This window comes from Manis pentadactyla, chromosome 12, assembly GCF_030020395.1.
Source record: "Manis pentadactyla isolate mManPen7 chromosome 12, mManPen7.hap1, whole genome shotgun sequence".
Taxonomy (NCBI): domain Eukaryota; kingdom Metazoa; phylum Chordata; class Mammalia; order Pholidota; family Manidae; genus Manis; species Manis pentadactyla.
Window position 1 is genome coordinate 73,531,973 of NC_080030.1, and position 27,565 is coordinate 73,559,537.

At 37.6% G+C, this 27,565-nt stretch overlaps 1 protein-coding gene across 2 annotated transcripts in view; it reads right to left on the bottom strand.

Annotated features, from left to right (window-relative positions):
* The window catches only part of LOC118916507 (amine sulfotransferase-like), a 176,466-nt gene that overhangs the window by 114,858 nt on the left and 34,043 nt on the right, over positions 1-27,565 (bottom strand). For both annotated transcript variants that reach the window (XM_057489319.1, XM_036893564.2), the window contains exon 3: positions 6,751-6,959. In XM_057489319.1, the coding sequence (XP_057345302.1) occupies positions 6,751-6,959 (209 nt within the window). The remainder of the gene's footprint in view (positions 1-6,750; positions 6,960-27,565) is intronic.

The window sequence follows — 27,565 nt, forward strand, 5'->3', positions numbered from 1 at the left end:
CATGAGTGATGGGAGCTAAAATTGAGAGTAACGTAATTAATAAAGAGCTGAAATTTTCAATACATGGAAATGATTGATGCAGGGAGGATGGACGAGAGGGACAGAAAAATCATCCTGTAGAGAACACTGACAGGTTCTGAAGATGCTTTGATTTTCATGGAAGATGAGCTTTGACGAAGAATGGGAAATAAGCTGGGAGTATCCAGGAAAGCAGGGAGGCTGTGAAGGGAAAGGGAAAGGAAATCCCTAGTAGTTTATGTGTATACATAGTGACAGAGTTAACTTAAAATTAGAGACATATATTACATACATATTACATATGTCATTATAATATATTCATTAATATAAAATATATGAATGTATGTACATGCTTAACTTTTAAATTATATGTATTATTAGATGATGAAAATATGACAAAATGAAAATAAAATTCAATATTAAAAATAAGAATGCAAATGCTATTAAAAATTACAGTATGTGGGGGTGGAGCCAAGATGGTGGTGTAAGTAGAGCAGTGGATATCTCCTCCAACAACCATATATATTTTAAAAATACACCAAATACAACTATTCCTAAAAGAGAGACCAGAAGACACAGGACAACAGCCAGACTACATCAACACCTGCGAGAACCCAGCGCCTCGCAAAGGGGTTAAAATACAAGCTGCAGCCCAGTGCTACCCAAGTGTCCCTCATGCCAGCTCTGGGTGGGAGGACAGGAGTCAGATCGGGGAGGGAGAGGGAGCCCAGGACTGCTAAACACCCAGCCCTAGCCATCCGCACCAGAGCACAGATTCACAGTGTGTGGTGTGCTGGATACTAGGGAAATAGGACAGTAAGATCTGTGAGCAGGTCCCTGCACCCAGAAACCCTGGGACAAAGAAAAGCGAGTGCTTTTTGAAAGTGTTAAAGCGACAGGGACCCCACAGCTGAATGGAAGTGCCCCGGGACACTTAGCTCAGCACCTGGGAATCCCAGGGAACTCCGGGTGCCCTAACCCCCTGGGCAGCAGCACAGCTCAGAGGCCCATCATGGCGATAAACAGCCTCCCACCTGTTTCCCCTATGACATGGCTCCACCATATTGGAGCAGCAGACTGAGGCCAGTCACACCCACAGCAACCATGGAGCTAAACTCCACAGCAGCCTGGCATGAATCAGAGGCCCCATATGCGCGCATCTGCCCAGCACAAGCCGCTAGAGTTCGCTGTTCTCCCAGGAGAGAAAAGCCACAAATCTGCAAGAAGGGGTTTTCTCCCAGGAAACACACACAGCAGCTCCGCACAACTACCTCTATCGCCATGAAAAGGCAGAATAATTTGATACAGACCAAAATCACACAGTCAACCCCTGAGAAGGACATAGACCTAACCAATCTTCCTGAAAAAGAATTCAAAATAAATGTCATAACAATGCTGACGGAGCTTCAGAGAAATATGCAGTGCTAAGGGATGAAGTCCAGAGGGAGATGACATAAATGATTTATAAGCAGAATGGATAAGATGCAAGAGGCTATAGATGGAATAGAAACCAGAGAACAGGAACACATAGAAGCTGACGCAGAGAGATAAAAGGATCTCCAGGAATGAAACAATATTAAGAGAAATATGTGACCAATCCAAAATGATCAATACCACATACAGGGGTACCAGAAGAAGAAAAGAGAGAAAAGGGGATAGAAAGAGTCTTTGAATAAATAATGGCCAAAAAATTCCCCAAACTGGGGGAGGAAATAATCAAACAGACCACGGGAGCACACAGAACTCCCAACACAAAGGACCCAAGGAGGACAACACAAAGACACATAATAATTAAAATGGCAAAGATCAAGGACAAGGACAGAGTTTTGAAGGCAGCTAGAGAGAGGAAAAAGTTCACCTACAAAGGAAAACCCATCAGCCTATCATAAGACTTCTCAACAGAAACCTTACAGGCAAGAAGAGAATGGCATGATATATTTAATGCAATGAAACAGAAGGGCCTTGAAACAATAATACTGTATCCAGCATGATTAACATTGAAATATGAAGGAGGGATTAAATAATTCCCAGACAAGCAAAAGTTGAGGGAATTTGCCACCCACAAACCAACTCTACAGGGTATTTTAGAGGGACTGCACTAGTTCGGAGCACTCCTAAGACTAAATAGATGTCACTAAAGAAAATAAAATCACAGCAAAGAAAGCAGACCAACCAAATACTAACTAAAGGCAAAAAATAAAATCAATTACTCACAAAAGCAGTTAAAGGAAACACAAAAGAGAACAGAATAAAACAACCAAGATATAAAGAATGGCAAAGGAGGAATAAGAAGGGAGAGAAATAAAGAATCACCAGACAGTGTTATAACAGGTCAATAAGCAAGTTAAGATAGAGAGCAAGATACTAAAGAATCTAACCTTGAACCTTTGGTATCCACAAATCTAAAGCCTGCAGCGGCAATAGGTACATATCTTTCAATAATCACCCTAAATGTAAATGGACTGAATGCACCAATCAGACACAGAGTAATAGAATGGATAAAAAAGCAAGATCCATCTACATACTGCTTACAAGAAACTCACCTCAAACCTAAAGACATGCACAGGCTAAAAGTCAAGGGATGGAAAAAGATATTTCATGCAACTAATAGAGAGAAAAAAACAGGAGTTGCAGTACTAGTATCAGACAAAATAGACTTCAAAACAAAGAAAGTAACAAGAGATAAAGAAGGACATTACTTAATGATAAAAGGCTCAGTCCAACAAAAGGATATAACCATTCTAAATATATATGCACCCAACACAGGAGCACCAGCATATGTGAAACAAATACTAACAGAACTTTTTCATATGTGAAACAAATACTAACAGAACTTTTTGTATTGTAAACAAATACAAAAAGGGGGAAATAGAATGCAATGCATTCATTTTAGGAGACTTCAACACACCACTCACCCCAAAGGATAGATCCACTGGGCAGAAAATAAGTAAGGACATAGAGGCACTGAAGAACACACTAGAACAGATGGACCTAATAGACATCTATAGAATTCTACATTCAAAAGCAACAGGATACACATTCTTCTCAAGTGCACATGGAACATTCTCCAGAATAGAGCACATACTAGGCCACAAAAAGAGCCTCAGTAAATTCCAAAAGATTGAAATTCTAAAAATTAATTTTTAAGATCAAAAAAGGTATAAAACTAGAAATAAATTGTACAAAGAAAACAAAAAGGCTCACAAACACAGGGAGGCTTAACAGCATGCTCCTAAATAATCAATGGATCGATGAACAAATTAAAATAGAGATCAAGGAATATATGGAAACAAATGACAACAACACAAAACCCCGACTTCAGTGGGACGCAGTGAAAGCAGTCTTAAGAGGAAAGTATATAGCAATCCAGGCATACTTAAAGAAGGAAGAACAATCCCAAATGAATAGTCTAACATCACAATTATCGAAATTGGAAAAAGAAGAACATATTAGGCCTAAAGTCAGCAGAAGGACGGACAAAATAAAGATTAGAGAAGAAATAAACAAAATTGAGAAGAATAAAACAATAGCAAAAATCAATGAAACCAAGAGCTGGTTCTTTGAGAAAATAAACAAAACAGATAAGCTTCTACCCAAACTTATAAAGAGAAAAAGAGAATCAACACACATCAACAGAATCAGAAATGAGAAAGGAAACATCACGACAGACTCCAAAGAAATACAAAGAATTATTACAAACTACTACGAAAACCTATATGCTAACAAGCTGGAAAACATAGAAGAACTGGACAACTTCCTAGAAAAATACAACCTTCCAAGAATGACCACGGAAGAAACACAAAATTTAAACAAAGCATTTATGAGCAAAGAAATTGAAGTGGTAATCAAAAAATTACCCAAGAACAAAACCCCCGGGCCAGATGGATTTACCTCGGAATTTTATCAGACATACAGAGAACACATAATACCCATTCTTCTTAAAGTTTTCCAAAAAATAGAAGAGAAGGGAATAATCCCAAACTCATTCTATGAAGCCAACATCACCCTAATACCAAAACCAGGCAAAGATCCCACCAAAAAAGATAATTACAGAACAATATCCCTCATGAACATAGAAGCAAAAATACTCAACAAAATATTAGCAAACCAAATTCAAAAATATATCAAAAGCATCATACACCATGACCAAGTGGGATTCATCCTAGGGAAGCAAGGATGGTACAACATTAAAAAATCCATCAACATCATCCACCACATAAACAAAAAGAATGGCAAAGCCACATGATCATCTCCATAGATGCTGAAAAAGCATTAAACAATATTCAACATCCATTCATGGTAAAAACTCTCCGGAAAAGGGGTATAGAGGGCAAGTACCTCAACATAATAAAGGCCACATATGATAAACCCACAGCTAACATCATACTGAACAGCGAGAAGCTGAAAGCTTTTCCTCTGAGATTGGGAACAAGAAAGAGAAGCCCACTCTCTGCACTGTTATTTAACATAGTACTGGAGGTCCTAGCCACGGCAATTAGACAAAACAAAAAAATACAAGGAATCCAGATTGGTAAAGAAAAGTTAAACTCTCACTATTTGCAGATTGCATTATATTGTACATAAAAAACCTAAAGACTCTACTCCAAAACTACTATAACTGATATCGGAATACAGCAAAGTTGCAGGATACAAAATTAATACACAGAAATCTGTGGCTTTCCTATACGCTAACAATGAACTAATAGAAAGAGAAATAAGAAAAAAAATTCCATTCACAATTACATCAAAAAGAATAAAATACCTAGGAATAAACGTAACCAAGGAAGTGAAAGCCTATACCCTGAAAACTGTAAGACACTCTTCAGAGAAATTAAAGAGGACACTAGCAAATGGTACCACATCCTATGCTCTTGGCTAAGAAGAATTAATATCATCAAAATGGCCATCCTGCCCAAAGCAATATACAGATTTGATGGAATCCCCATCAAATTACCAACAACATTCTTCAATGAACTGGAACAAATAGTTCAAAAATTCATATGGAAACACCAAAGACCCTGAATAGCAAAAGCAATCCTGAGAAGTAAGAATAAAGTGGAGAGGGGTTTCTCGCTCCCCAACTTCAAGCTCTACTACAAAGCCAAAGAAATCAAGACAATTTTGTAATGGCACAAGGACTGAACCACAGACTAGTGGAACAGAATAGAGACTCCAGACATTAACCCAAACATATATGGTCAGTTAACATATGATAAAGGAACCATGGACATACAATGGGGAAATGACGGTCTCTTCAACAGATGGTGCTGGCAAAACTGGAGAGCTACATGTAAGAGAATGAAGTTGGATCACTGTCTAACCCCATACACAAAAGTAAATTTAGTATGGATTAAAGACCTAAATGTAAGTTATGAAACCATAAAAATCTTAGAAAAAACATGGGCAAAAATCTTTTGGACATAAAGTTGAGTGACTTCTTCATGAACATATCTCCTTGGGCAAGAAGAACAAAAGCAAAAATGAACAAGTGCGACTACATCAAGCTGAAAAGCTTCTGTACAACAAAAAGACACCAACAATAGAACAAAAAAGTACCCTATAGTTTGGAAGAATAATTTCATAAATGACAAATTCAATAAAGGCTTGACATTCAGAATATATAAAGAGCTCATGCACCTCAACAAATGAAAAGCAAACAATCCAATTAAAAAATGGACACAGGAGCTGAGCAGTTCTCCAAAGAAAAAATTCAGATGGCCAACAGACACATGAAAAGATGCACCACATCACTTGTTATCAGAGAAATGCAAATTAAAAGCACAATGAGATATCACCTCACACCAGTAAGGATGGCTATCATCCATCCAAAAGACAAAAAACAACAAATGTTGGCGAGGTTGTGGAGAAAGGGAAATCCTCCTACACTGCTTGTGGTAATGTAAATTAATTCAACCATTGTGGAAAGTAGTATGGAGGTTCCTCAAAATGCAGAAAATAGACATACCATTTAATCCAGGAATTCCACTTCTAGGAATTTACCCTAAGAATGCAGCAGCCCAGTTTGAAGAAGATAGATGCACTGCTATGTTTATTGCCGCACTATTTACAATAGCCAAGAAATGGAGGTAACCTAAGCGTCCATCAGTAGATGAATGAATAAAGAAGACATGGTACATATAGACAATGGAATATTATTCAGCCATAACAAATCCTACCATTTGCAACAACATGGATGGAGCTAGAGGGTATTATGGTCAGTGAAATAAGCCAGGTGGAGTAAGACAAATACTAAATTATTTTACTCATATATGGAGTATAAGAACAAAGAAAAACTGAAGGAACAAAACAGCAGCAGAATCACAGAACCCGAGTGGACTAACAGTTACCAAAGGGAAAGGGACTCGGGAGAATGGGAGAGAAGGAAGGATAAGGGAGGGGAAGAAGAAAGGGGTATTATGATTAGCATGTATAATGTGGGGGGGGGGAAGGGGGAGCTGTGCAACACAGAGAAGACAAGTAGTGATTCTACAACATCTTACTATGATGAAGGACAGTGACCATAATGGGGTTTGTCGGGGGGACTTGGTGAAGGGGGGACCCTAATAAACATAATTTTCTTCATTTAATTGTAGATTAATGAAACAAAATTTAAAAAAATTACAGTATGTGAAATACCACATGATCTAACAACGAGATACATGTAGTATCAGTGTAATAAGAAATGAAATAACAAAAAGAGCAATCTTTCAGCAGGCATGGTCTCTCTCCTACTTTGGCTTTTTTATTCTTCAGCCCTCTGGGAGCCAAGTAGTATGGAACGTGACTACAGAAAAGTCGAGGAGATGGTATTTTGTCAAAGTTTCTTCCTTCAAGACTGTATTCTAGAAAGGGCACTAGATCCATTGTGTCCACATTTGCCAATCTTTTGCGATGCTCTTCAAAATAAATCAGGCTTAGTAATTGCTGAGCCCATGTGGTTCCTGTAAAAGAAATAATTTTATTTTCAACTTGAGGAAGTTCTCAAAATGTTCAAAACTATAGCATCAGTGTTTAAGTCATGTATGTTGTTATTCAACTAGGGATAATGATAATGTTGTCTGCATGGATTCTTTTTCATATGTAAGGTTCACAAAAGGTAAAAGTCAATAAAGATTGCTTTTGTTTCACTTTTAAGATGGTGGTTCATTCAAAACTTCCAGGGCATTTGTCACACAAATTCCTCCCAAGAAGTAATTTTTAATCTTTCTCACCTTCCCCCTGTTATTTCACTTTGCCCACGATCTCTACTAAAGGAAATGGTGTTTACTACAAATACCTAAGGAAAACCTGTGACACCCACATAGACAGAAAGGGAAAGATGTGGCCTGAAATTGGACCCTGGATTTCAGTGGGATCTGTGAAATTCTTATGATGACTCTTTCAGTTAACTACAATGAAAGTGGATATTCATGACCAAATATGTGGGTATGATTGCCTGTGTTAATTTCCTTACATTTATTCACAACCTTCATATATGAGACTAGTGAGATTTAAAACATACCCACTAAGAAGGTCTGCTTCTGGTATTTCAAAGCCAGTGTTTTCAAACAGAATTACCCCACCAAAACATCCTATGTCCCTATTAGGATATAATGTGGGTTCTAAAATGAGTAAACATACTGACCCCTCATCAGTTCTCATGCTCACCTTCCTTCCAAAGGCTTCCAAAATCACCGAGGGAAGACTATGACCACTTGTGCCTACATATTAACACAGGAGGAGCTAAAACTTGATTAAAACTCAATGTTAGAGGGCTCTAAAAGGTTTTCTTAAATAAATGTTCATTTTCCAGTTAATAGATACTGCTGCTGAGGTGGTATCATGGGTTCAGAATGACAGACAGGATAACACTCATGACCTATGGGCTACAGGTCTCCCAAAATTCAGGAATATGAGCACTGCTGCAAAGTGTCCCCCAGGCAAAATGGCCTGCACTTCTCCCTCCCCTCGTTCTCCTTCTCCCTTTAGCGCTACTCTTCTCCCTCTACCTTTCCCAGCCTCTCCATCTCTTTCTATCTTTCTCCCTTTTCCCGCTTTTTAGTTTATTTAGGTATTAAATTATATTACACTTTTTGTAGTTAATGCCATATTTTCATCACACTTCATCTCAGACACTGCCTTATAAAATGTCTTACTGGTAATTTTTTCAATGGACATTTGACTGAGAAGCTCTTCTCCACCCCTAGGGAACAATGATTTTTATCACAGAAATAACTACACTTCCCTAAGCAAAACAGCTTTATAACTTACCCTTAATATTAATGTCTAAATAAAACTAGAATTCACAACTGGCTGGGATGATTGATATCCAGCTTTATTTCCTCCATATAGTGAAGCAGCTCTCCCAATACTAAGAACCCATCCTTTTTCCATTAGTAGTTGAACCATGCTTAAATTCATATGGGGTCTCTTATACATGGAGACTTGGGTCTCCAGTCATTCCTGTCCCTGTGACCTATTTGTTCCTGTGTAAATACTATACTGATTTCCTAAGTGTGGCCTTGTAAAGAATGAAAAAAAAAATAAATGTGCTAATATGTGGTATATTACAAGGTGATTAATATATTATGAAGAGAAAATAAAGTACCACGGGAACTCGAAGTTTTTTGAGTGAGTCTAGCTATTTAAATATGATCATCAAGAATAGCTTCACTGTGAATGCAATATTTAAACAAGTATGATAGGTGCAAAAATGTGTAACCTATGCAAATATCTAGAGAAGTACAATACAGGAAGAAGAAACATTCAGTGCAAAGAGCCTCAGGTAGCAATGTGCCTGTTATGTTGAGTAAGAGCAAGAAAACCAGTGTTCTTCTGCAAAGTATTTGAAATGATATTAACAAATTATTAAGTTATTAATACTAGTATTCTAAAACCCACCCAAATGTTAGATTTGGTGAAAGCCATTTTTGAAAGCCAGGATTTCATGATAATAAAATTACACACAAGGACACTATATGAAAAGAAATCTACAGACCATTATTCTTGATGAACATTAGTGCAATGCATGCAATAGGAAATTAGCAAACTGAATTCAATAATACACTGAAAGCATTATGGATCATAATCTATTGGCATTTGAGTGAGGCAAGAATGCATCAACATCAACAAACCAATCAATGTGAAACACCACATTAACAATATGAAGGTTTAAAACCATATTACTGAGGAGAAAGATGGTGGCATGAGAAATGAGGCAGAAATCTCCTCCCCAAACCACATGTAATATGAAAATATAGCAAATACAACTAATCCTAAAAAAGTGAGCAGAAAGAAGACTGCAACAGATGGCCTACATCTGGAGACAAGAGGGTATCTCTTGTGAAAGTTAAAGTAGGAAAGCTGTGATCCAATGGGAGCCAAGCCCTTCCCCCAACCCAGCTCACCAGTGAAAGCAATAGACACAGAAGCCTAGGACTGCTAAATACCACACTATGCCCACATTGGGAGCATGAACCCACATTGCATGCTGATCTGGATATGAGAGGGTTTGGAAAGCAAAGACTGGTGGAATACTTGGAGAGTATGAGATTCCAACCAATTGTGGAGAATTAGTACCCAAAACTGGGCACTCTGGGACAAAAGAAAGGTGGGTGCTTTGAAAGACTTCTCAACAATGAGAGGGCTGCTAAAGGGGCAAGGATTACACAGAGCTTGCTGCACAGGATGAAGGACAGGTGGACAAAATCATCCTGGGACACACAGCTAAGTAGGTTGGAAACTTAGCAGATTCAGGTGATCCATCCAGTGGCTGGCAATGCAGACCCAAGGCTCCCCACTGTGATATGCAACCTGGCAGTATTTCCTCCCAACTGGAACTGGCTTGTAAAACTGCTGCCCCCACCAACATTTCAGGACAGCCACATTGCAGTACTGCCTATGGCAGCTAACGGGGCATATCACAAGGGCTTTTTTCTGTGAGCTTTGCTCACTGGCCCTGGAAGTGGAGGCAGGCATTGCAGCTGGGAGCAGGAAAAATCTCTTTCTTCCTGGCAGATACTGGCACTGCTCACCTAAGACAACCGCCATCACTCCAGATGCTGAGGATCTCCAGAGAGTAGAGGTTTTGGTCACTAGAGGGTAACACCTACACAAAGCTATTATTCCACACTATACAGTAGGTTTATGAAAATGCAGAAGAACCTTGTTCTATCAAAAATCCTTCAAACACCAGAAAGAGGGCTCAGTGAAACTGAAATCATCAATCTTCCTGATAAAGATTTCAAAATAAAAATTCTAAACATGCTAACGGAACTACAGAAAAAAATTCAAGGTCTCAGGGATGAATTCAAGGAAGAGAAACTTTGAAAAATACAGTATCTGAAATGAAATATACAAGGAGTGGTTGAAAAAGCAGACTAGAAGGGGTAGAGCAGATGGTAAATTGAATAGAAATTAAGGAACAGAAATACAAAGAAGCTAAGGCAGAGAGAGGTAAAAGGATATCTAGGAATGAAAGAATAATAAGGCAACTCTGTGACCAATGCAAATGGAACAATATTCACATTTAAGTGGTACCAGAAGAAGAAAAAGAGAGAAAAAGGGATAGAAAGCATCTTTGAAGAAGGAGCTGCTGAAAACGTCCCCAATCTGGGGAAAGAAATAGTGTCTCAAGCCATGGAAGGGCACAGATCTCTCAACACAAGGGACCCAAGGAAGACAATATAATATAATAATTAAAATGGCAAATATCTAGGACAAGGAGAGAGTATTAAAAGCAGAGAGAGAGAAAAAAGATCACATACCAAGGAAAACTCATCAGCCTATCATCTCACTTCTCAGCAGAAATTTTAAAGAAGTGGATGGCATTACATATTTAATGCAATGAACAGAAGGGCCATGAACCAATAAATAGTCTACCCAGCAAGATTATCATTTAAATTTGAAGCAGGGATTAAACAATTTCCAGATCAGCAAAAGTTGAGGGAATATACCTCCCACAAATCATCTCCACAGTGTATTTTAAAAGGACTGTTTTAGAAGAAGTGCTCTGAAAGCTGAATAGCTGTCAAAAGAGAAAATAAAACCACAAGTAAAGGAAGTAAACTCATTAATTACTAAGCAAATACAGAATTAAGTTAACTATCCACAAAGTCAGTCAATGGATACACAAAGAGTACAGTGTATCACACCTAACATATAAAGAGTAGACAAGAAAGAAAAAAAGGGAGAAAAAAAGAGAACAATAGGTTGTGTTTATAATATTGTTATAAGTGAGTTAAGTTAGACAGTTAGTAAAGAAGCTGCCCTTGAACCTTTAGTTACCACAAATCTAAGGCATACAAAGGCAATAAGTACATATATATCAATAATTACCCTAAATATAAATGGGCTGAAAGCACCAATCAAAAGACAGAGAGCTACAGAAGGATATAAAAGCAAGCCCCATCTTTATGCTGCCAACAGGAGACTCACTTCAAACCCAGAGACAAACACAAGCATAGACTAAAAGAAAAGGTATGGGAAAAGATACTTTATGTAAACAATAGGGAGAAAAAAGCAGGAGTTTCAGTACTTATTTCAGATAAAACAGACATCAAAACAAAGAAACTAACAAGAGAGTAAAAACAATATATAACGATAAAAGGGTAAGTCCAACAGGAGGATGTAATCATTATTAATATCAATGTATGTGCAACAAGTACTATCAGAATTAAAGGGGGAAATAGAATGCAATGCATTCATTTTAGACTTCCACATGCCACTCACTATAAAGGAAAAATCAACCAGTCAGAAACTGAATAAGGAGATAGAGGCATTGAACAACACATTAGAAGGATAGACCTAACACACATCTACAGAACACTCCACCCAAAATTAACAGGATAAACATTTTTCTCAAGTGCACATGGAACATTTTGCAGAATAGATCACATGCTAGGCCACAAAAAAAGCCTCAGTAAATTCAAAAACATTGAAATTGTTCCACCAATTCCTCAGACCACAAAATTATGAAAATAGATGTAAATTGTGCAAAGAAAACAAAAAAGCCTACAAACATGGAGGCTTAACAACATGCTTCTAAATAATCAATGGATCAATGACCTAATAAAAACAGAGATGAAGCAATATATGGAGACAAAGCAATACAACAGCTCAATGCCCTAACTACTGTGAGATGCAGTGAAGGCAGTTCTAAAGGGGAAAGTATATAGCAAAACAGGCCTACCTAAAGAAAGGAGAACAACAAAATTGAACTGGTAATCAGAAAACTACCTAAGAACAAAATGCATGGACTGGATGGCTTCACTGGTGAATTATACCAAACACTTAGTGAAGACCTAATACCCATCCTCCTTAAAGTTTTCCAAAAAGGAGAAGAGGAGGGAATACTTCCAAACTCAGTCTATGAGGCCAGCATCACTCCAGTACCAAACCCAGGCAAAGACACCTCAAAAAAAGAAAATTACAGACCAATATCCTTGATGAACATAGATGCAATAATGCTCAACAAAATATTAGCGAGGGAGGGAAGAGCCAAGATGGCGGCGTGAGTAGTTCAGTGGACATCTCTTTGCAAAAACATATATATTTATGAAAATACAATAAATACAACTATTCCTAAAAGAGACACCAGTGGATACAGCACATCAGCCAGGATACATCTACATCTGCGAGCACTCAACATGACATGAAGGGGGTAAGATAGAAGCCACGGCCAGGCAGGAACCGAATGCACCGACCACCCCAGAACCTGGCAGGAAAAAAGGAGTCAGAATGGGGAGGGAGTGGAAGCCCCAGGACTGCTAAACAACCAGCTCTAGAAATCCGCACCCGGAGCGCAGACACAAGGTGCATGAGGTGCTATGTATTAGAGAAATGGAAAAAGCAAAACGTGTGCACAGGTCCCTGCAATCGGAGCCCCTGAGACAAAAGAAAAGTGAGTGCTTTTTGCAAGTCTTAAAAAGACAGGGACCCCACAGCTGGAAGAAGACATCCTGGTACAGTTAGTCAGCAGCTGAGAAACCCGGGGAATATGGGGCACCATAACCCCCTGGGTGGCAGCGCAGCTCTGAAGCCCCTCATGGAACTAAGCAGCCTGACAGTCATTCTGCCAACTGGTGCAGACCCTGACACACTGGCCCAGTAGAGGGAGAGTGGAGGTGTGCTCTGGGGGCGGCGGCACCAGAGGGGACAAGGAGCGGCATGCGTGCACTGGTGGCACCAGAGGGGACCAGGAGGGTCCCATGCAAGCCCGACACAGTGGCGACTGAGCAGCTAAGGAGCGGCCCGCATGTGCCAGCAGCAGCGGCGCCAGAGGGGCCTGGGTCAGGCCCGTGTGAGACCGCCACGGCAGCACCAGCGGGGCATGGGAGAGGCCCGCACGCACCTGCAGCAGAGCCAGAGGGAGCAGCTGCACTCCCAGCAGCCGACCAGAATCCCAACCCGATGCACAGCCACCCGGGCCAGACCCAAAGGCCGCTGTTGGCACACAGCTGCCCAGCAGTGGTGCTGCTATTGTGGAGTAGTGCACCTGGCATGTCTGCCACTTCCCACAGGTATCTGTGCTGCTCTGATGGAGACCCCACACACAGCAGCAAGGGGATTAACCTGGTTGCTACTCCAGGAGTGTGGGTAACCGACACACACAGCGGAGAAGGGCAAGGCATCCAGCAAGCAGGAAAGGACTTTCTTCTCCCAACTGACACACCTGCAACCTGCCTACAGCCACTGCTATCACCATGAGAAGGCAGAAAAATTTAGTCCAGTCCAAAACAGTCCAGACAATGTCTGAGAGAGGATGTGCAGAGACAGACATAACCTGTCTTCCTGAAAAAGAATTCAAAATAAAAATCACAAATGTGCTGACAGAGCTGCAGAGAAATATGCAAGAGCTAAGGGATGACATCCGGAGAGAGATTACAAAAGTGAAACAATCTCTGGAAGGATTTCTAAGCAGAATGGATAAAATGCAAGAGGCCATTGATGGAATAGAAACCAGAGAACAGGATTGCATAGAAGCTGACTCAGAGAGAGATTAAAGGATTTCCAGGAATGAAACAACATTAAGAGAACTGTGTGACCAATCCAAAATCAACAATATCCTCATTATAAGGTTACCAGAAGAAGAGAGAGAAAAAGGGATAGAAAGTGTCTTTGAAGAAATAATTGCTGAGAACTTTCCCAAACTGAGGGAGGAAATAGTTGCCCAGACTACAGAAGCACACAGAACTCCCAACAGAAGGGACCCAAAGAGGACAATACCAAGACACATAATAATTAAAATGGCAAAGATCAAGGACAAGGACAGAGTATTAAAGGCAGCCACAGAGAGAAAAAAGGTCACTTACAAAGGAAAACCCATCAAGCTATCATCAGACTTTTCAGCAGAAACCTTAGAGGCCAGAAGAGAATGGCAAGATATATTTAATGCAATGAAATGGAAGGGCCTTGAGCCAAGGATACTGTATCCAGCACGATTATCATTTAAATATGAAGGAGGGATTAAACAATTCCCAGACAAGCAAAAGTTGAGGGAATTTGCCCCCAAAAACCACCTCTACAGGGTATTTTAGAGGAACTGCTCTAGATGGGAGCACTCCTAGAAAGAGCACAGAACAAAACACCCAAAATATGAAGAATGGAGGAGGAGGAATAAGAAGGGAGAGTAATAAAGAATCATCATACTGTGTTTATAATAGCTGAATAAGCAAGTTAAGTTAGACAGTAAGGTAGTAAAGAAGCTAACTTTGAACCTTTGGTAACCACAAACGTAAAGCCTGCAATGGCAAAAAGCACATATCTTTCAATAATCACCCTAAATGTAAATGGACTGAATGTAAAAATCAAAAGACACAGAGTAATAGAAAAGATAAAAAAGCAAGAACTATCTATATGCTGCTTACTGGATACTCACCTCAAACCCAAAGACATGCAGAGATTAAAAGTCAATGGAAGGAAAAAGATTTCATGCAAAAAACAGGGAGAAAAAAGCGGGTGTTGCAGTACTAGTATCAGACAAAATAGGCTTCAAAACAAAGAAAGTAACAAGAGATAAAGAAGGACATTACATAATGATAAAGGGCTCAGTCCAACAAGAGGATATAACATTATAAAAATATATGCACCCAATACAGAAGCACCAACATATTTGAAAAATATACTAACAGAATTAAAGGAGGAAATAGAATGGAAATCATTCATTTTTGGAGACTTCAACACACCACTCACTCCAAAGGACAGATCCACCAGACAGAAAATAAGTAAGGACACAGAGGCACTGAAAAACACACAAGAAAAGATTTACCTAATAGACATCAATAGAACTCCACATCCAAAAGCAACAGGATACACATTCTTCTCAAGTGCACATGGAACATTCCCCAGAATAGAGCACATACTAGGCCACAAAACGAGCCTCAGTAAATTCCAAAAGATTGAAATTCTAAAAATTAATTTTTAAGATCTAAAAAGGTATAAAACCAGAAATAAATTGTACAAAGAAAACAAAAAGGCGCACAAACACATGGAGACTTAACAGCATGCTCCTAAATAATCAATGGATCAATGACCAAATTAAAATGGAGATGTAACAATATATGGAAACAAATGACAATAACAACACAAAGCCCCAACTTCTGTGGGATTTAGCAAAAGCAGTCTTAAGAGGAAAGTATATAGTAATCCAGGCATATTTAAAGAAGGAAGAACAATCCCAAATGAATACTCTAATGTCACAATTATCAAAATTGGAAAAAGAAGAACAAATGAGGTCTAAGGTAAGCAGAAGGAGGGACATAATAAAGATCAGAGAAGAAATAAATAAAATTTAGAAGAATAAAACAATAGAAAAAATCAATGAAACCAAGAGCTGCTTCTTCGAGAAAATAAACAAAATGGATAAGCCTCTAGTCCGACTAATTAAGACAAAAAGAGAATCAACACATATCAACAGAATCAGAAACAAGAAAGGAAAGATCACAATGGATCCCAAAGAAATACAAAGAATTATTAGAGAATACTATGAAAACCTATATGCTAACAAGCTGGAAAACCTAGGAGAAATGGACAACTTCCTAGAAAAATACAAACTTCCAAGACTGACCCAGAAAGAAACAGAAAATCTAAACAGACCAATTATCAACAATGAAATTGAAGTGGTAATCAAAAAACTACCCAAGAACAAAACCCCCAGGCCAGATGGATTTACCTCAAAATTTTATCAGACATACAGAGAACACATAATACCCATTCTCCTTAAAGATTACCAAAAAATAGAAGAGGAGGGAATACTCCCAAACTCATTTTATGAAACCAACATCACCTTAATACCAAAACCAGGCAAAGACCCCACCAAAGAAGAATACTACAGACCAATATCCCTGATGAACATAGATGCAAAAATACTTAACAAAATATTAGCAAACCGAATTCAAAAATACATCAAAAGGATCATACACCATGACCAAGTCGGATTCATCCCAGGGATGCAATGATGGTACAACATTCAAAAATCCATCAACATCATCCACCACGTCAACAAAAAGAAAGACAAAAACCACATGATCATCTCCATTGATGCTGAAAAAGCATTCGACAAAATTCAACATCCTTTCATGATAAAAACTCTCAACAAATCGGTATACAGGGCAAGTACCTCAACATAATAAAGGCCATATATGATAAACCCACAGCCAACATCATAGTGAACAGTGAGAGGCTGAAAGCTTTTCCTCTGAGATCGGGAACAAGACAGGGATGCCCACTCTCCACAGTGTTATTCAACATAGTACGTGTCCTAGCCATGGCAATCAGACAAAACAAAGAAATACAAGGAATCCAGATTGGTAAAGAAGAAGTCAAACTATCACTATTTGCAGATGACATGATATTGTACATAAAAAATCCTAAAGAATCCACTCCAAAACTACTAGAACTATTATCAGAATTCAGCAAAATTGCAGGATACAAAATTAATACACAGAAATCTGTGGCTTTCCTATACACTAACAATGAACTAATAGAAAGAGAAATGAGGAAAACAATTCCATTAGCATCAAAAAGAATAAAATACCTAGGAATAAATGTAAACAAGGAACTGAAAAACCTATACCCTGGAAACTACAAGACACTCTTAAGAGAAATTAAAGAGGACACTAACAAATGGAAACTCATCCCATGCTCCTGGCTAGGAAGAATTAATATCATCAAAATGTCCATGCTGCCCAAAGCAATATACAGATTTGATGCAATCCCTATCAAATTACCAACAGCATTCTTTGATGAACTGGAACAAATAGTTCAAAAATTCATATGGAACCGCCAAAGACCCCGAATAGCCAAAGCAATCCTGAGAAGGAAGAATAAAGTTGGGGGGTTCTCACACCCCAACTTTAAGCTCTACTACAAAGCCACAGTAATCAAGAAAATTTGGTACTGGCACAAGAACAGAGCCACAGACCAGTGGAACAGAATAGAGACTCCAAACAGTAACTCAAACATATATGGTCAGTTAAGATATGATAAAGGAGCCATGGACATACAATGGGAAATGATAGTCTCTTCAACAGATGGTGCTAGCAAAACTGGACAGCTACATGTAGGAGAATGAAACTGGAACACTGTCTAATGCCATACACAATAGTAATTTTGAAATGGATCAAAGACCTGAATGTAAGGCATGAAACCATAAAACTCTTAGAACAAAACATAGGCAAAAATCTCCTGGACATAAACATGAGTGACTTCTTCATGAACATATCTCCCCGGGCAAGGGAAACAAAATAAAAAATGAACAGGTGGGACTGTATCAAGCTGAAAAGCTTCTGCACAGCAAAGAACACCATCAATACAACAAAAAGGTATCCTGCAGTATTGGAGAATATATTCATAAATGACAGAACCAATAAAAGGTTCACATCCCAAATATATAAAGAGCTCACACACCTCAACAAATGAAAAGCAAATAATCCAATTAAAAAATGGGCACAGGAGCTGAATAGACAGTTCTTTAAAGAAGAAATTCAGAGGGCCAACAGACAATGAAAAGATGCTCCACTTTGCTTGTCATCAGAGAAATGCAAATTAAAACCACAATGAGATATCACCTCACACCAGTAAGGATCACCACCGTCCAAAATACAAACAACAACAAATGCTGGCAAGATTGTGGCGAAAGGGGTACCCTCCTACACTGTTGGTGGGAATGTAAATTAGTTCAACCATTGTGGAAAGCAGTATGGAGGTTCCTCAAAATGCTTAAAATAGAAATACCATTTGACCCAGAAATTCCACTTCTACGAATTTCCCCTAAGAATTCAGAAGCCGAGTTTGAAAAAGACAGATGCACCCATATATTTTTTGCAGCACTATTTATAATAACCAAGGCATGGAAGCAACCCAAATGTCCATCAATAGATGAATGGATAAAGAAGATGTGGTACATATACACAATGTCATATTATTCAGTCATAATAAGAAAACAAATCCTACCATTTGCAACAACATGGATGGAGCTAGAGGGTATTATGCTCAGTGAAATAAGCCAGGCGGTGAAAGACAAGTACCACATAATTTCACTTATATGTGGAGTATAAGAGCAAAGAAAAACTGAAGGAACAAAACAGCAGCAGAATCACAGAACCTGAGAATGGACTAACAGTTACCACAGGGAAAGGGAGTGGGGAGGATGGGTGGGACGGGGCGGATAAGGGAGGGTAAAAGAAAGGCAGCATTACAGTTAGCATTTATACTGTGGGGGTGGGGGCAGGTTCACTGTGGGCTCTACAACACAGAGAAGACAAGTAGTGATTTTATAGCATCTTTCTACTCTGATAGAGACTGTGAATGGGTATGTGGGGGGAGGACTTGGTCAAGGGGAGAGCCTAGTAAACAAAATGTTCTTCATGTAATTGTAGATTACTGATACCAAAATAAAAAAATATATTATCAAACTGAATTCAAATATACAAGAAAAAGATCATACATCATAATCAAGCAGGATTTATTACAGGGATGCAAGGATGGTAGAATATTGAAGAACTAATCAACATCATACACCACATCAAAAAAAGAAGAATAAAACTAACATGATTATAAACACCATATATGACAAACATACAGCCAACATCATAGGTAAGAGCAAAAAGCTGAAAGGTTTTCCTTTAAGATAGGGAACAAGACAAGGATGCCCTCTCTCACCACTTTTATTCTACATAGTCCAGGAGATCCAAGCCACAGCAATCATACAACACAATGAAATAAAAGGTATCCAGATTGGTAAGGAAGAAGTTAAATTGTCATTGTTTGTAGATCACATAATATTGTACATAAAAAACCCTAAAGAATAAACTCAAAAATTTTTAGAACTAATAGCTGAATTGAGTAAAGTTTCAGGATACAAAAATAATACAAAGTAATCTGTTGCATTCCTATATACTAACAATAAACCATCAGAATGAAAAATCAGGAAAACAATTTGAATTACAATTGCATCAAAAAGAATAAAACACTTAGGAATAAATGTAACCAAGGACATGAAAGACCTATACTCTGAAAACAACAAGACAAGAAAAATTAAAGAAGTCACCAGAAAATGGAAAAACACCTCATGCTCATGGACAGGAAGAATTAATATTGTCAAAAGGGCCATTCTGCCTAAAGCAATCTACAGATTCAATACAATCCCTATCAAAATACCAGCAGCTTCTTCAATGAACTAGAACAAATAGTTCTAAAATTCATGTGGAACCACAAAAGACTCCAAACAGCCAAAGCAATCCTGAGAAGGAAAATTAAAGCTGGGGTGATTATGCTCCCTGTGTTCAAGCTCTATTACAAAGCCACAGTAATCAAAAACAACTTGGAAATAGCACAAGAACAGACTTTCAGTTCTTTGAAACAGAGTAGAGAGTCCTGATACAAGCGCAAACATATACAAGGCCAATTAATATAAAATAAAGGGGCTATGGATATAAAATGGGGCAATAACGTTTTCAACAATGGCTGTTGGCAAACCTGTACAGCTATATGTAAGATACTGAAACTGTATTACTGTCTAACACCATACACCAAAGTAAACTCAAAACGGATCAAAGACCTGAATGTAAGTCATAAAAATATAAAATTCTTAGGAAATAACATGGGCAAAAAGCTCTTGAATATAAACATGAGCAACTGTTACCAGAACACATCTCCTTGGGCAAGGGAAACAAAAGCAAAAATGAAAAAATGGGATTTCATCAAACTAAAAAGCTTCTGTACAACCAAGGACATCATCAGTTGAACAAAATGTCATCCTACACTCTGTGAGACTATATCCATAAAAGATATATCTGATAAGGGTTTAACATACAAAATATATAAAGAACCCACATGCCTCTGCAGCCAAAAAGCAAATAATCCCATTAAAAGAAGGGAAGAGGACCAGAACAGACACTTCTCCAAAGAAGAAATTCAGATGGCCAACAAGCACGTGAAATGATGCTCCATGTCACTAATCAGGGAAATTTTGATAATTTGAAAATCAAAATATTGATACGCATTGCACTGAACCTGTAGATTGCTTTAAGCAGAATGACCATTTGACAACAGGCAACTTTTAATGCAAATTAAAACCACAATGAGATATCACCTCACACCAGTTAGGATGATCATCATCCAAAAAGAAAAGGATCAACAAATACTGGTGAGGATGCCAAGAAAGGGAAGGCCTCTACACTGTTGGAGGGAATGTAAATTAGTTCAATAATTCTTGAAAGCAATGTGGAATTTCCACAAAAAATTAAAAATAGATATACCATTTCATCCAGGAATTCCACTCCTAGGAATTTACCCAAAGAAAACGAGATCACAGATTCAAAAAGACATAGGCACCCCTATGTTTGTTACAGCCACTATTTACAATAGCCAACACATGGAAGCAATCTAAGTGTCCATCAGTAGATGAATGGATAAAGAAGATGTGGTCCATATACACAATGAACTATTAATCAGCCATAAGAAAACAAATCCTACCATTTGCAACAACATGGATGGAGCTAGACGGTATTATGCTCAGTGAAATAAGCCAGGCAAAGAACGACAAGTACACATGATAAAAACTCATCTGTGGAGTATAACAACAAAAACTGAAGGAACAAAACATCAGCGCACCCACAGACTCCAAGAAGGGACTAGCCGTTACCAAAGGGAATTGGGGTGGGGAGGGCAGGTTGGAAGGGAGGAAGGAGAGGATTAAGGGGAATTATGATTAGAACACATAATGTAGGGGGGTCATGGTGGAGGCAGTATAGCGCAGAGAAGACAAATAGTGACTCTTTGGCAACTTACTACGCTGATGGGCAGTGACTGCAATGTGGTGTGTTGGGGGGACTTGATAATATGGGCAAATGTAGTAGTCACAGTGTTACTCATGTAAAACCATCATACAATTCTATATCAATGAAAACTTTTAAAAATAAATAAATAAATCCATATTATCAGCTCATTACTTGAAGAAAAATCATTTGACAAAATTCAACATCCATTCATGATAAAATTCTAATGGAAATGTATGTAACAACAAAATAAGACCAAAGTGGGAAATCCCATGGTTGGCATCATCCTCGATGGTGAACTCATAACTTATCCTCTAACAGCAGGATACAAATGGACAAATGCTTACCAGTCTTTTTGGAAATCCTAGCCACAATAATTAGAAAAAGAAGAAGTAACAGTCATCGAAAGTAGAATGAAAGAAGATAAACTGTTTCTATTTTCAGATTAGATGCTGTTATAAATAGGAAGCAAATACCTAAAAACTTCAGTGAAAAATTACAATTTCAACGAAATCAGTGAAGTTGAAGCATTGGAAATAAATGTACCCAAATAAATTGCATTTCTAGACCCTAACAACAAAGTATCAGAAAGAGAAGTTAAAGACACAATCCCACTCTTGACAGCATCAAAAAGAATGAACAGAGATGAATAAATTTAGCTAAGCTGGTGAAAAACTGATAGTGAAAATGAGAAGACATAGAAAAAAGAAATTGATGAAAACACAAATAATTCTAGGTCACGTATTGAAAGATTAATATTGTTAAAATGTCCATATTCCACAAAGCAATATACAAATTCATTGAATTTCCTGCCAAAATTCAAATGGCATTTTTCACAGAAATAGCACCATTGACTAATTTATAGGGACCAAAAAAAGTCATAGAATTAGCATAGCAACCTTGAGAAGGAAGAATGTAGCTGGTGGTATCACACATCTTGATATCAATTTATATTACAAAGTTATACTAATCAAACCGCACAGTATTGGCATGAAAACAGACACACAGATCAATGGAACAGAACGGAAAGTCCAGGAATAAACCCACGCATATGTGTTCGATTAATATATGACAAAGGAGCCAAAGGAAAAAGATAGTCTCTTCAGTGACTGATGTGGGAAAAACATATGTACATCCATATGCAAAAGAATGAAACTGCACCACTATCTCACACCATACAGAGAAATCCAACCAAAATGAATTCAAGATGTGAATATAAGACCTGAAACCACAGAACTCTTAGAAGGTAACATATGCAGTAAGCTCTTTGAAGACATCAAAAATAAATGCAACAAAAGCAAAAATAAGAATCTATATACATAAAATTAAAAGCTTCTGTTCAGCAAAGGAGCCCATCAACAAAATGTAAAGGAAAATTGCTGATTGGGAGAAATTACTTGCAAATCATCTATCTGATAAGGGTTCATATCCAAAATAAACAAAGAACTCCATAGCAACAAAATACACCCATCCAGATAAAAAATCAGTAGAGGATCTGTACTGACTTCAGTGTGCATATGCATTTGAAATTATAGGTGAATACCTATTTGTTTAAGTATTTATACGTATGGATACATATATACACATAAAGATATGTTTTTGTCTGATCACAGAATAATAACAGCTCCACAGTGCGATCACAATGCACACACTAGATAGCCTATAAGTAATTTATATATTGTAATCCTATCCCTTAATAAGTCAGACGATAGGCAAAAGAAATAAATATATGTACATATAACTCATCACCCCTTTCTACTAAGAAACAAATGATATGGTAACTGGAACTCCTTTAAATGCCCTAAGAACCATTAAGGTAACCTGAGGTTTCAGGAGAACTTCTGGGCCACCACAGTTCAACTCTAACTTCCACACTGGTCAGAGATCCATAAGACACTAAACTGAATCTACACATCTACCCTTTATAATGTTGATGGCCAGCCACAAAAGGACTCTCACAACATTTAGTTGATTGGAGGAATATGTGCCTTCAAATGGAATTGAAAGGTGATCATTAAAATGAGTCCCTGCTACTGATCCACAAAGTGCTGACTTGGCTTTAATTTAAGAGGACATCTAACTGGAGCACATAGGACCATTAGGGCTCCCTGAGATATGCACTGCACATTGAATGGTTCCTTGCAGTCAGATGAAGTAGTAAAAATACGCTTAAAATACTCAGATCCTTCTTTCTCCTTTTGTGAACCCCTCTAATTTATTACTATGACCTTCATTTTTTGGAAGCTATAACAGACTTTCAAAGAGCAGATCACTTTCTTATTAAGAATTGATGTTTTAACTTGTGTTCAAGCATTACTTAAAATGTTTTTGATCTTCCAAATGCCGATTGTTTTCTATCATTTATATACAGCATATTTGGACAGCTAATGGGTCACCATTTGATCAGCCCATTTGATGCCATGAGAAAACCTTGCATTGGAAATGCGTTTAGTGTTGTGAGCTATGCAGTTGACTGAATGAACAAGAATGGAAGGGGCAGTAAGAATGTGTCCTCTGAAAACAGTCCAAAAAGAAACCTGGGTTACCTGAGAGGAAAATTCAGTAAAAGAAGTGGAAAAAAAATTAGAAATCAGTCATATTGGGTCATCAAATGGAAAAAATCTGGCTGAGGGAGGATGGTTAGTGGATTAATGAGTCATGCCCTGCAGCACAACCATGGGAGTAAAGTGTGAAAAAAGCCCCTTAAGTTCTTCCCTATGCAAATCACTACTTAGGACTTTACTTTAATGGTACAAGACATTTAAATGACCCGAAGAAACATTTAAAATCTTTCGGGTATATTCTTTCTTATTTAAAACAATTTCATTCACATTGTTTACAATTTACCATTATTAATCTGTACAACCCAGGGTTTTTAAAAAATATATTCACAAGGTTGTGCAATCATCAGCATGATCCAATTTTAGAATATTTTTCAACACACCAATTGATTTGCAAGTATTTCAAAAGCCATTGGAAGTAAATTAACATTCCTCATCTAACCACCAGCCGCAAGCCACCATTATTTATAATTTTTCTCTATAAATTCACCTATCTATACTTTTCCTATAAATAGAATCATAAAATACATGAACTATTGTATCTGGCTCATTTCACACTGCACACTAAGTTCAAGGTTCATCCATGTTGAAACATTTCTCAGTACATCCCTCCTTTTCATGACCAAAGAATATTCTATTTGACAACTATACCACTTTGCTTATCATTTCTTCAGTTAATGGACATTGGTCTTGTGTCTACTTTTTGCTCTTATGAGTAATGCTGATATGAATATCCATGTGTGATTTTTGATGGAGGCATAATTGTTCTTTCTTTGGGGTATCAAGGAGTAGAACTTATGGGTAATATGGTATCTCTATGTACTAATATTTGAGGATCTGCTAAACCAATTTCCAGTGCAGCAGTACCATTTTACAACCCTATCAGAAATACATGAGAATTATAATTTCTCTATGTCCTTGCCAACACTTGCTACTGTATTTTTGGTTATCACACTCCTAGTGAGTGTGAAGTGGTATCTCTTTACAGTTCTTCATCAGATACATGATTTGCAAATATTTTCTCCCATTCTGTTGGGTTGTCTTTTCACTTTTTTCAATTTTTTTCATCTGATGTATCACTTATATACAATCTTATGCTGTATTCAAATAGACAACACAGTGGTTCAACAGTTACCCATATTTTTAAATTCTCAGCACTTCTACTGCAGTTATTTTCAATCAACATAAAAAGATGCTACAGAGTCACTGACTATGTTCTCCATGATGTACTACTATCCCCATGACAAACATATATTTTGATTGAGAATTTTCATATATACCTCTTTATTCCTCTCAGCCTCCCCACCCACCTACCCCAAACTGCAATTCTGTGGTAACCACCAGTCACTTCTCAGAGTCTATGACTCTACTGCTGTTTTGTTCATTTTGTTTTGCTTTATTTTTATATTACAAAATTCAGTGAAATCATATGGTATTTGTCTTTCTCCACCTAGCTTATTTCCCAGAGCATAATGACCTCTAGACCCATCCATGTTGTTGCAAATAGCAGAATTTCTTGTCTTTTCCTGCCTGAAAAATATTCCATTCTATATATGTACCACATCTTCTTTAGCCATTTGTCTATTGATGGATGCTTAGATTGATTCCATATCTTGGCTGTTGTAAATAATGTGGCAATAAACACAAGGGTGCATATATCTTATCAAATCAGTGATTTTCTTTTCTTCCTGTAAATTCTTATAAGTGGAATTACTGGGTCAAATGATATTTCTAGTTTTATTTTTCTGAGGTACCTCCACAGTGCTTTCTAAAGCAGTTGTATCAATTTACATTCCAACCAGCAGTGTGGAGGGTTCCCATACCTCCACATCCATACGAACCTTTGTCATTTTCTGTCTTTTGGGTAGTGGCTATTCTAACTGGTCTGAGGTGATATCTCATTGTGGTTTTGGTTTACATTTCCCTAATGATAAGTGATGTGGAGCAACTTTTCATGAGCCTGTTGGCCATCTGTATTTCTTGTTTGGTGCCTGTTCAAGTCCACTGCCCATTTCAAATCAGGTTATTTGTTTCATTGGTGTTGACGCATATGAGCTCTTTATATATTTTGTATGAATGCCTTAATGGATAAATCATTTACAAATATATTCTCCCATAATGTACGTTGCCTTTTGGTTCTGTGGATGGTGTCCTTTGATGTATGGAAACTTTTTAGTTTGATGTAGACCCATATGTTCATTTTTTATTTTGTTTCCCTTGCTCAAGGAGATGCATCCAGGAAAACTTATGTTCAGAGATTTGTGCCTAGGTTTTCTTCTAAAAGTTTTATGGTTTCATGTCTTAACATTGTGCTCTTTGATCCATTTCAAGTTTAATTTTGTGTATGGAGTTAGTAATCAAGTTTCATTCTCTTGAATGTAGCTGTGCCGTTCTTACAACACATTACTGAAGAGGCTGTCTTCTCCCCATTGTATATTCATGGCTCCTTTATCATATACTAAGTAGCCATATATTAGTGGGATTATATATGTGGGTTCTTTTAAGTGTGCCATTGATCTTTGTGTCTCTTCTTGTGCCATAACATACTATTCTTTTTACTGTAGCTTTTTAATATAGCTTGATGTCAGGGAGTGTAATTCTATCAGATTTGTTCTCTTTCTCAGGATTGTTTGGCTTATCAAGGTCTTTTGTGATAGCATATGTATTTGAGAACTATTTGTTTCAGTTCCTCAAAAAATACTGTTAGTATTTTGATAGGGATTGCAATGAATATGTAAATTGCTTTGGGCAGGAAGGCCATTTTGACACTACTAAATCTTCCTAACCATGAGCACAGGATAGATATCCATTTATTTGTTTCTCTTTTAATTTCCCTCACAAGTGCCTTCTAGTCATCAGAGTGTATGTCTTTCACCGAAATGGTTATGTTTATTCCTACTTATTTCATTCTTTTTCATGCAGTTGCAAATGGAGTTGTTTTCCTGATTTCTCTTTCTGCTAGATCATTGTTAGCATACAGAAATACAACAGATTTCTGTATTTTAATTTTGTATACTGCAATACTGCTGAATCCAGTAATTAGTTATAATAGTTTTTTGAATAGATATTCTATGTATAATATCAGGTCATCTGCAAATAGTGAAATTCTAAGTTCTTACTTACCAATTTGGATGTATTTATCTCTTTGTTGTCTGAATGCCATGACTAGGAGCACCAGTACTATGCTGAATAAGTGTGAGGAGAGTGGACATCCTTGTCATGTTCCCAAACTTAGAGGAAAAGCTGTCAGCTTTATGCCATGCAGTATGATGTTAGCTGTGTGTTGTCATATATGGCTTCTATTATGTTGAGGATGAAACCTCTATTCCCACTTTGTTGAGATATTTTATCCTGAATGGATATTGAATTATGTCAAATTCTTTCACAGCATCTATTGAGAAGATCATGTGGTTTTTTAGTCTTCTTTTTGTTAAAGTGGTATGTGACATTGATTGGTTTATGATTATTATATCATCCTTGAATCCCTGGAATAAACACAACTTGGTAGTGATGGATGACCCATTTGGTGTATTTTTTAATTTCTTTGCTAATATTTTTTTGAAGACATTCACATCATGTTCATCAGGGATATTAGTCTAAATTTTTCTTTTTTTCTTTTAGTGTTTTCATATGGTTGTCATATAGAGTCATGATGGCAGCATACAATGAGCTTGGGAGTGTTCCTCTTCTACTTTTTGGAACACCTTAAGAAAGATGGGTAATAGCTCT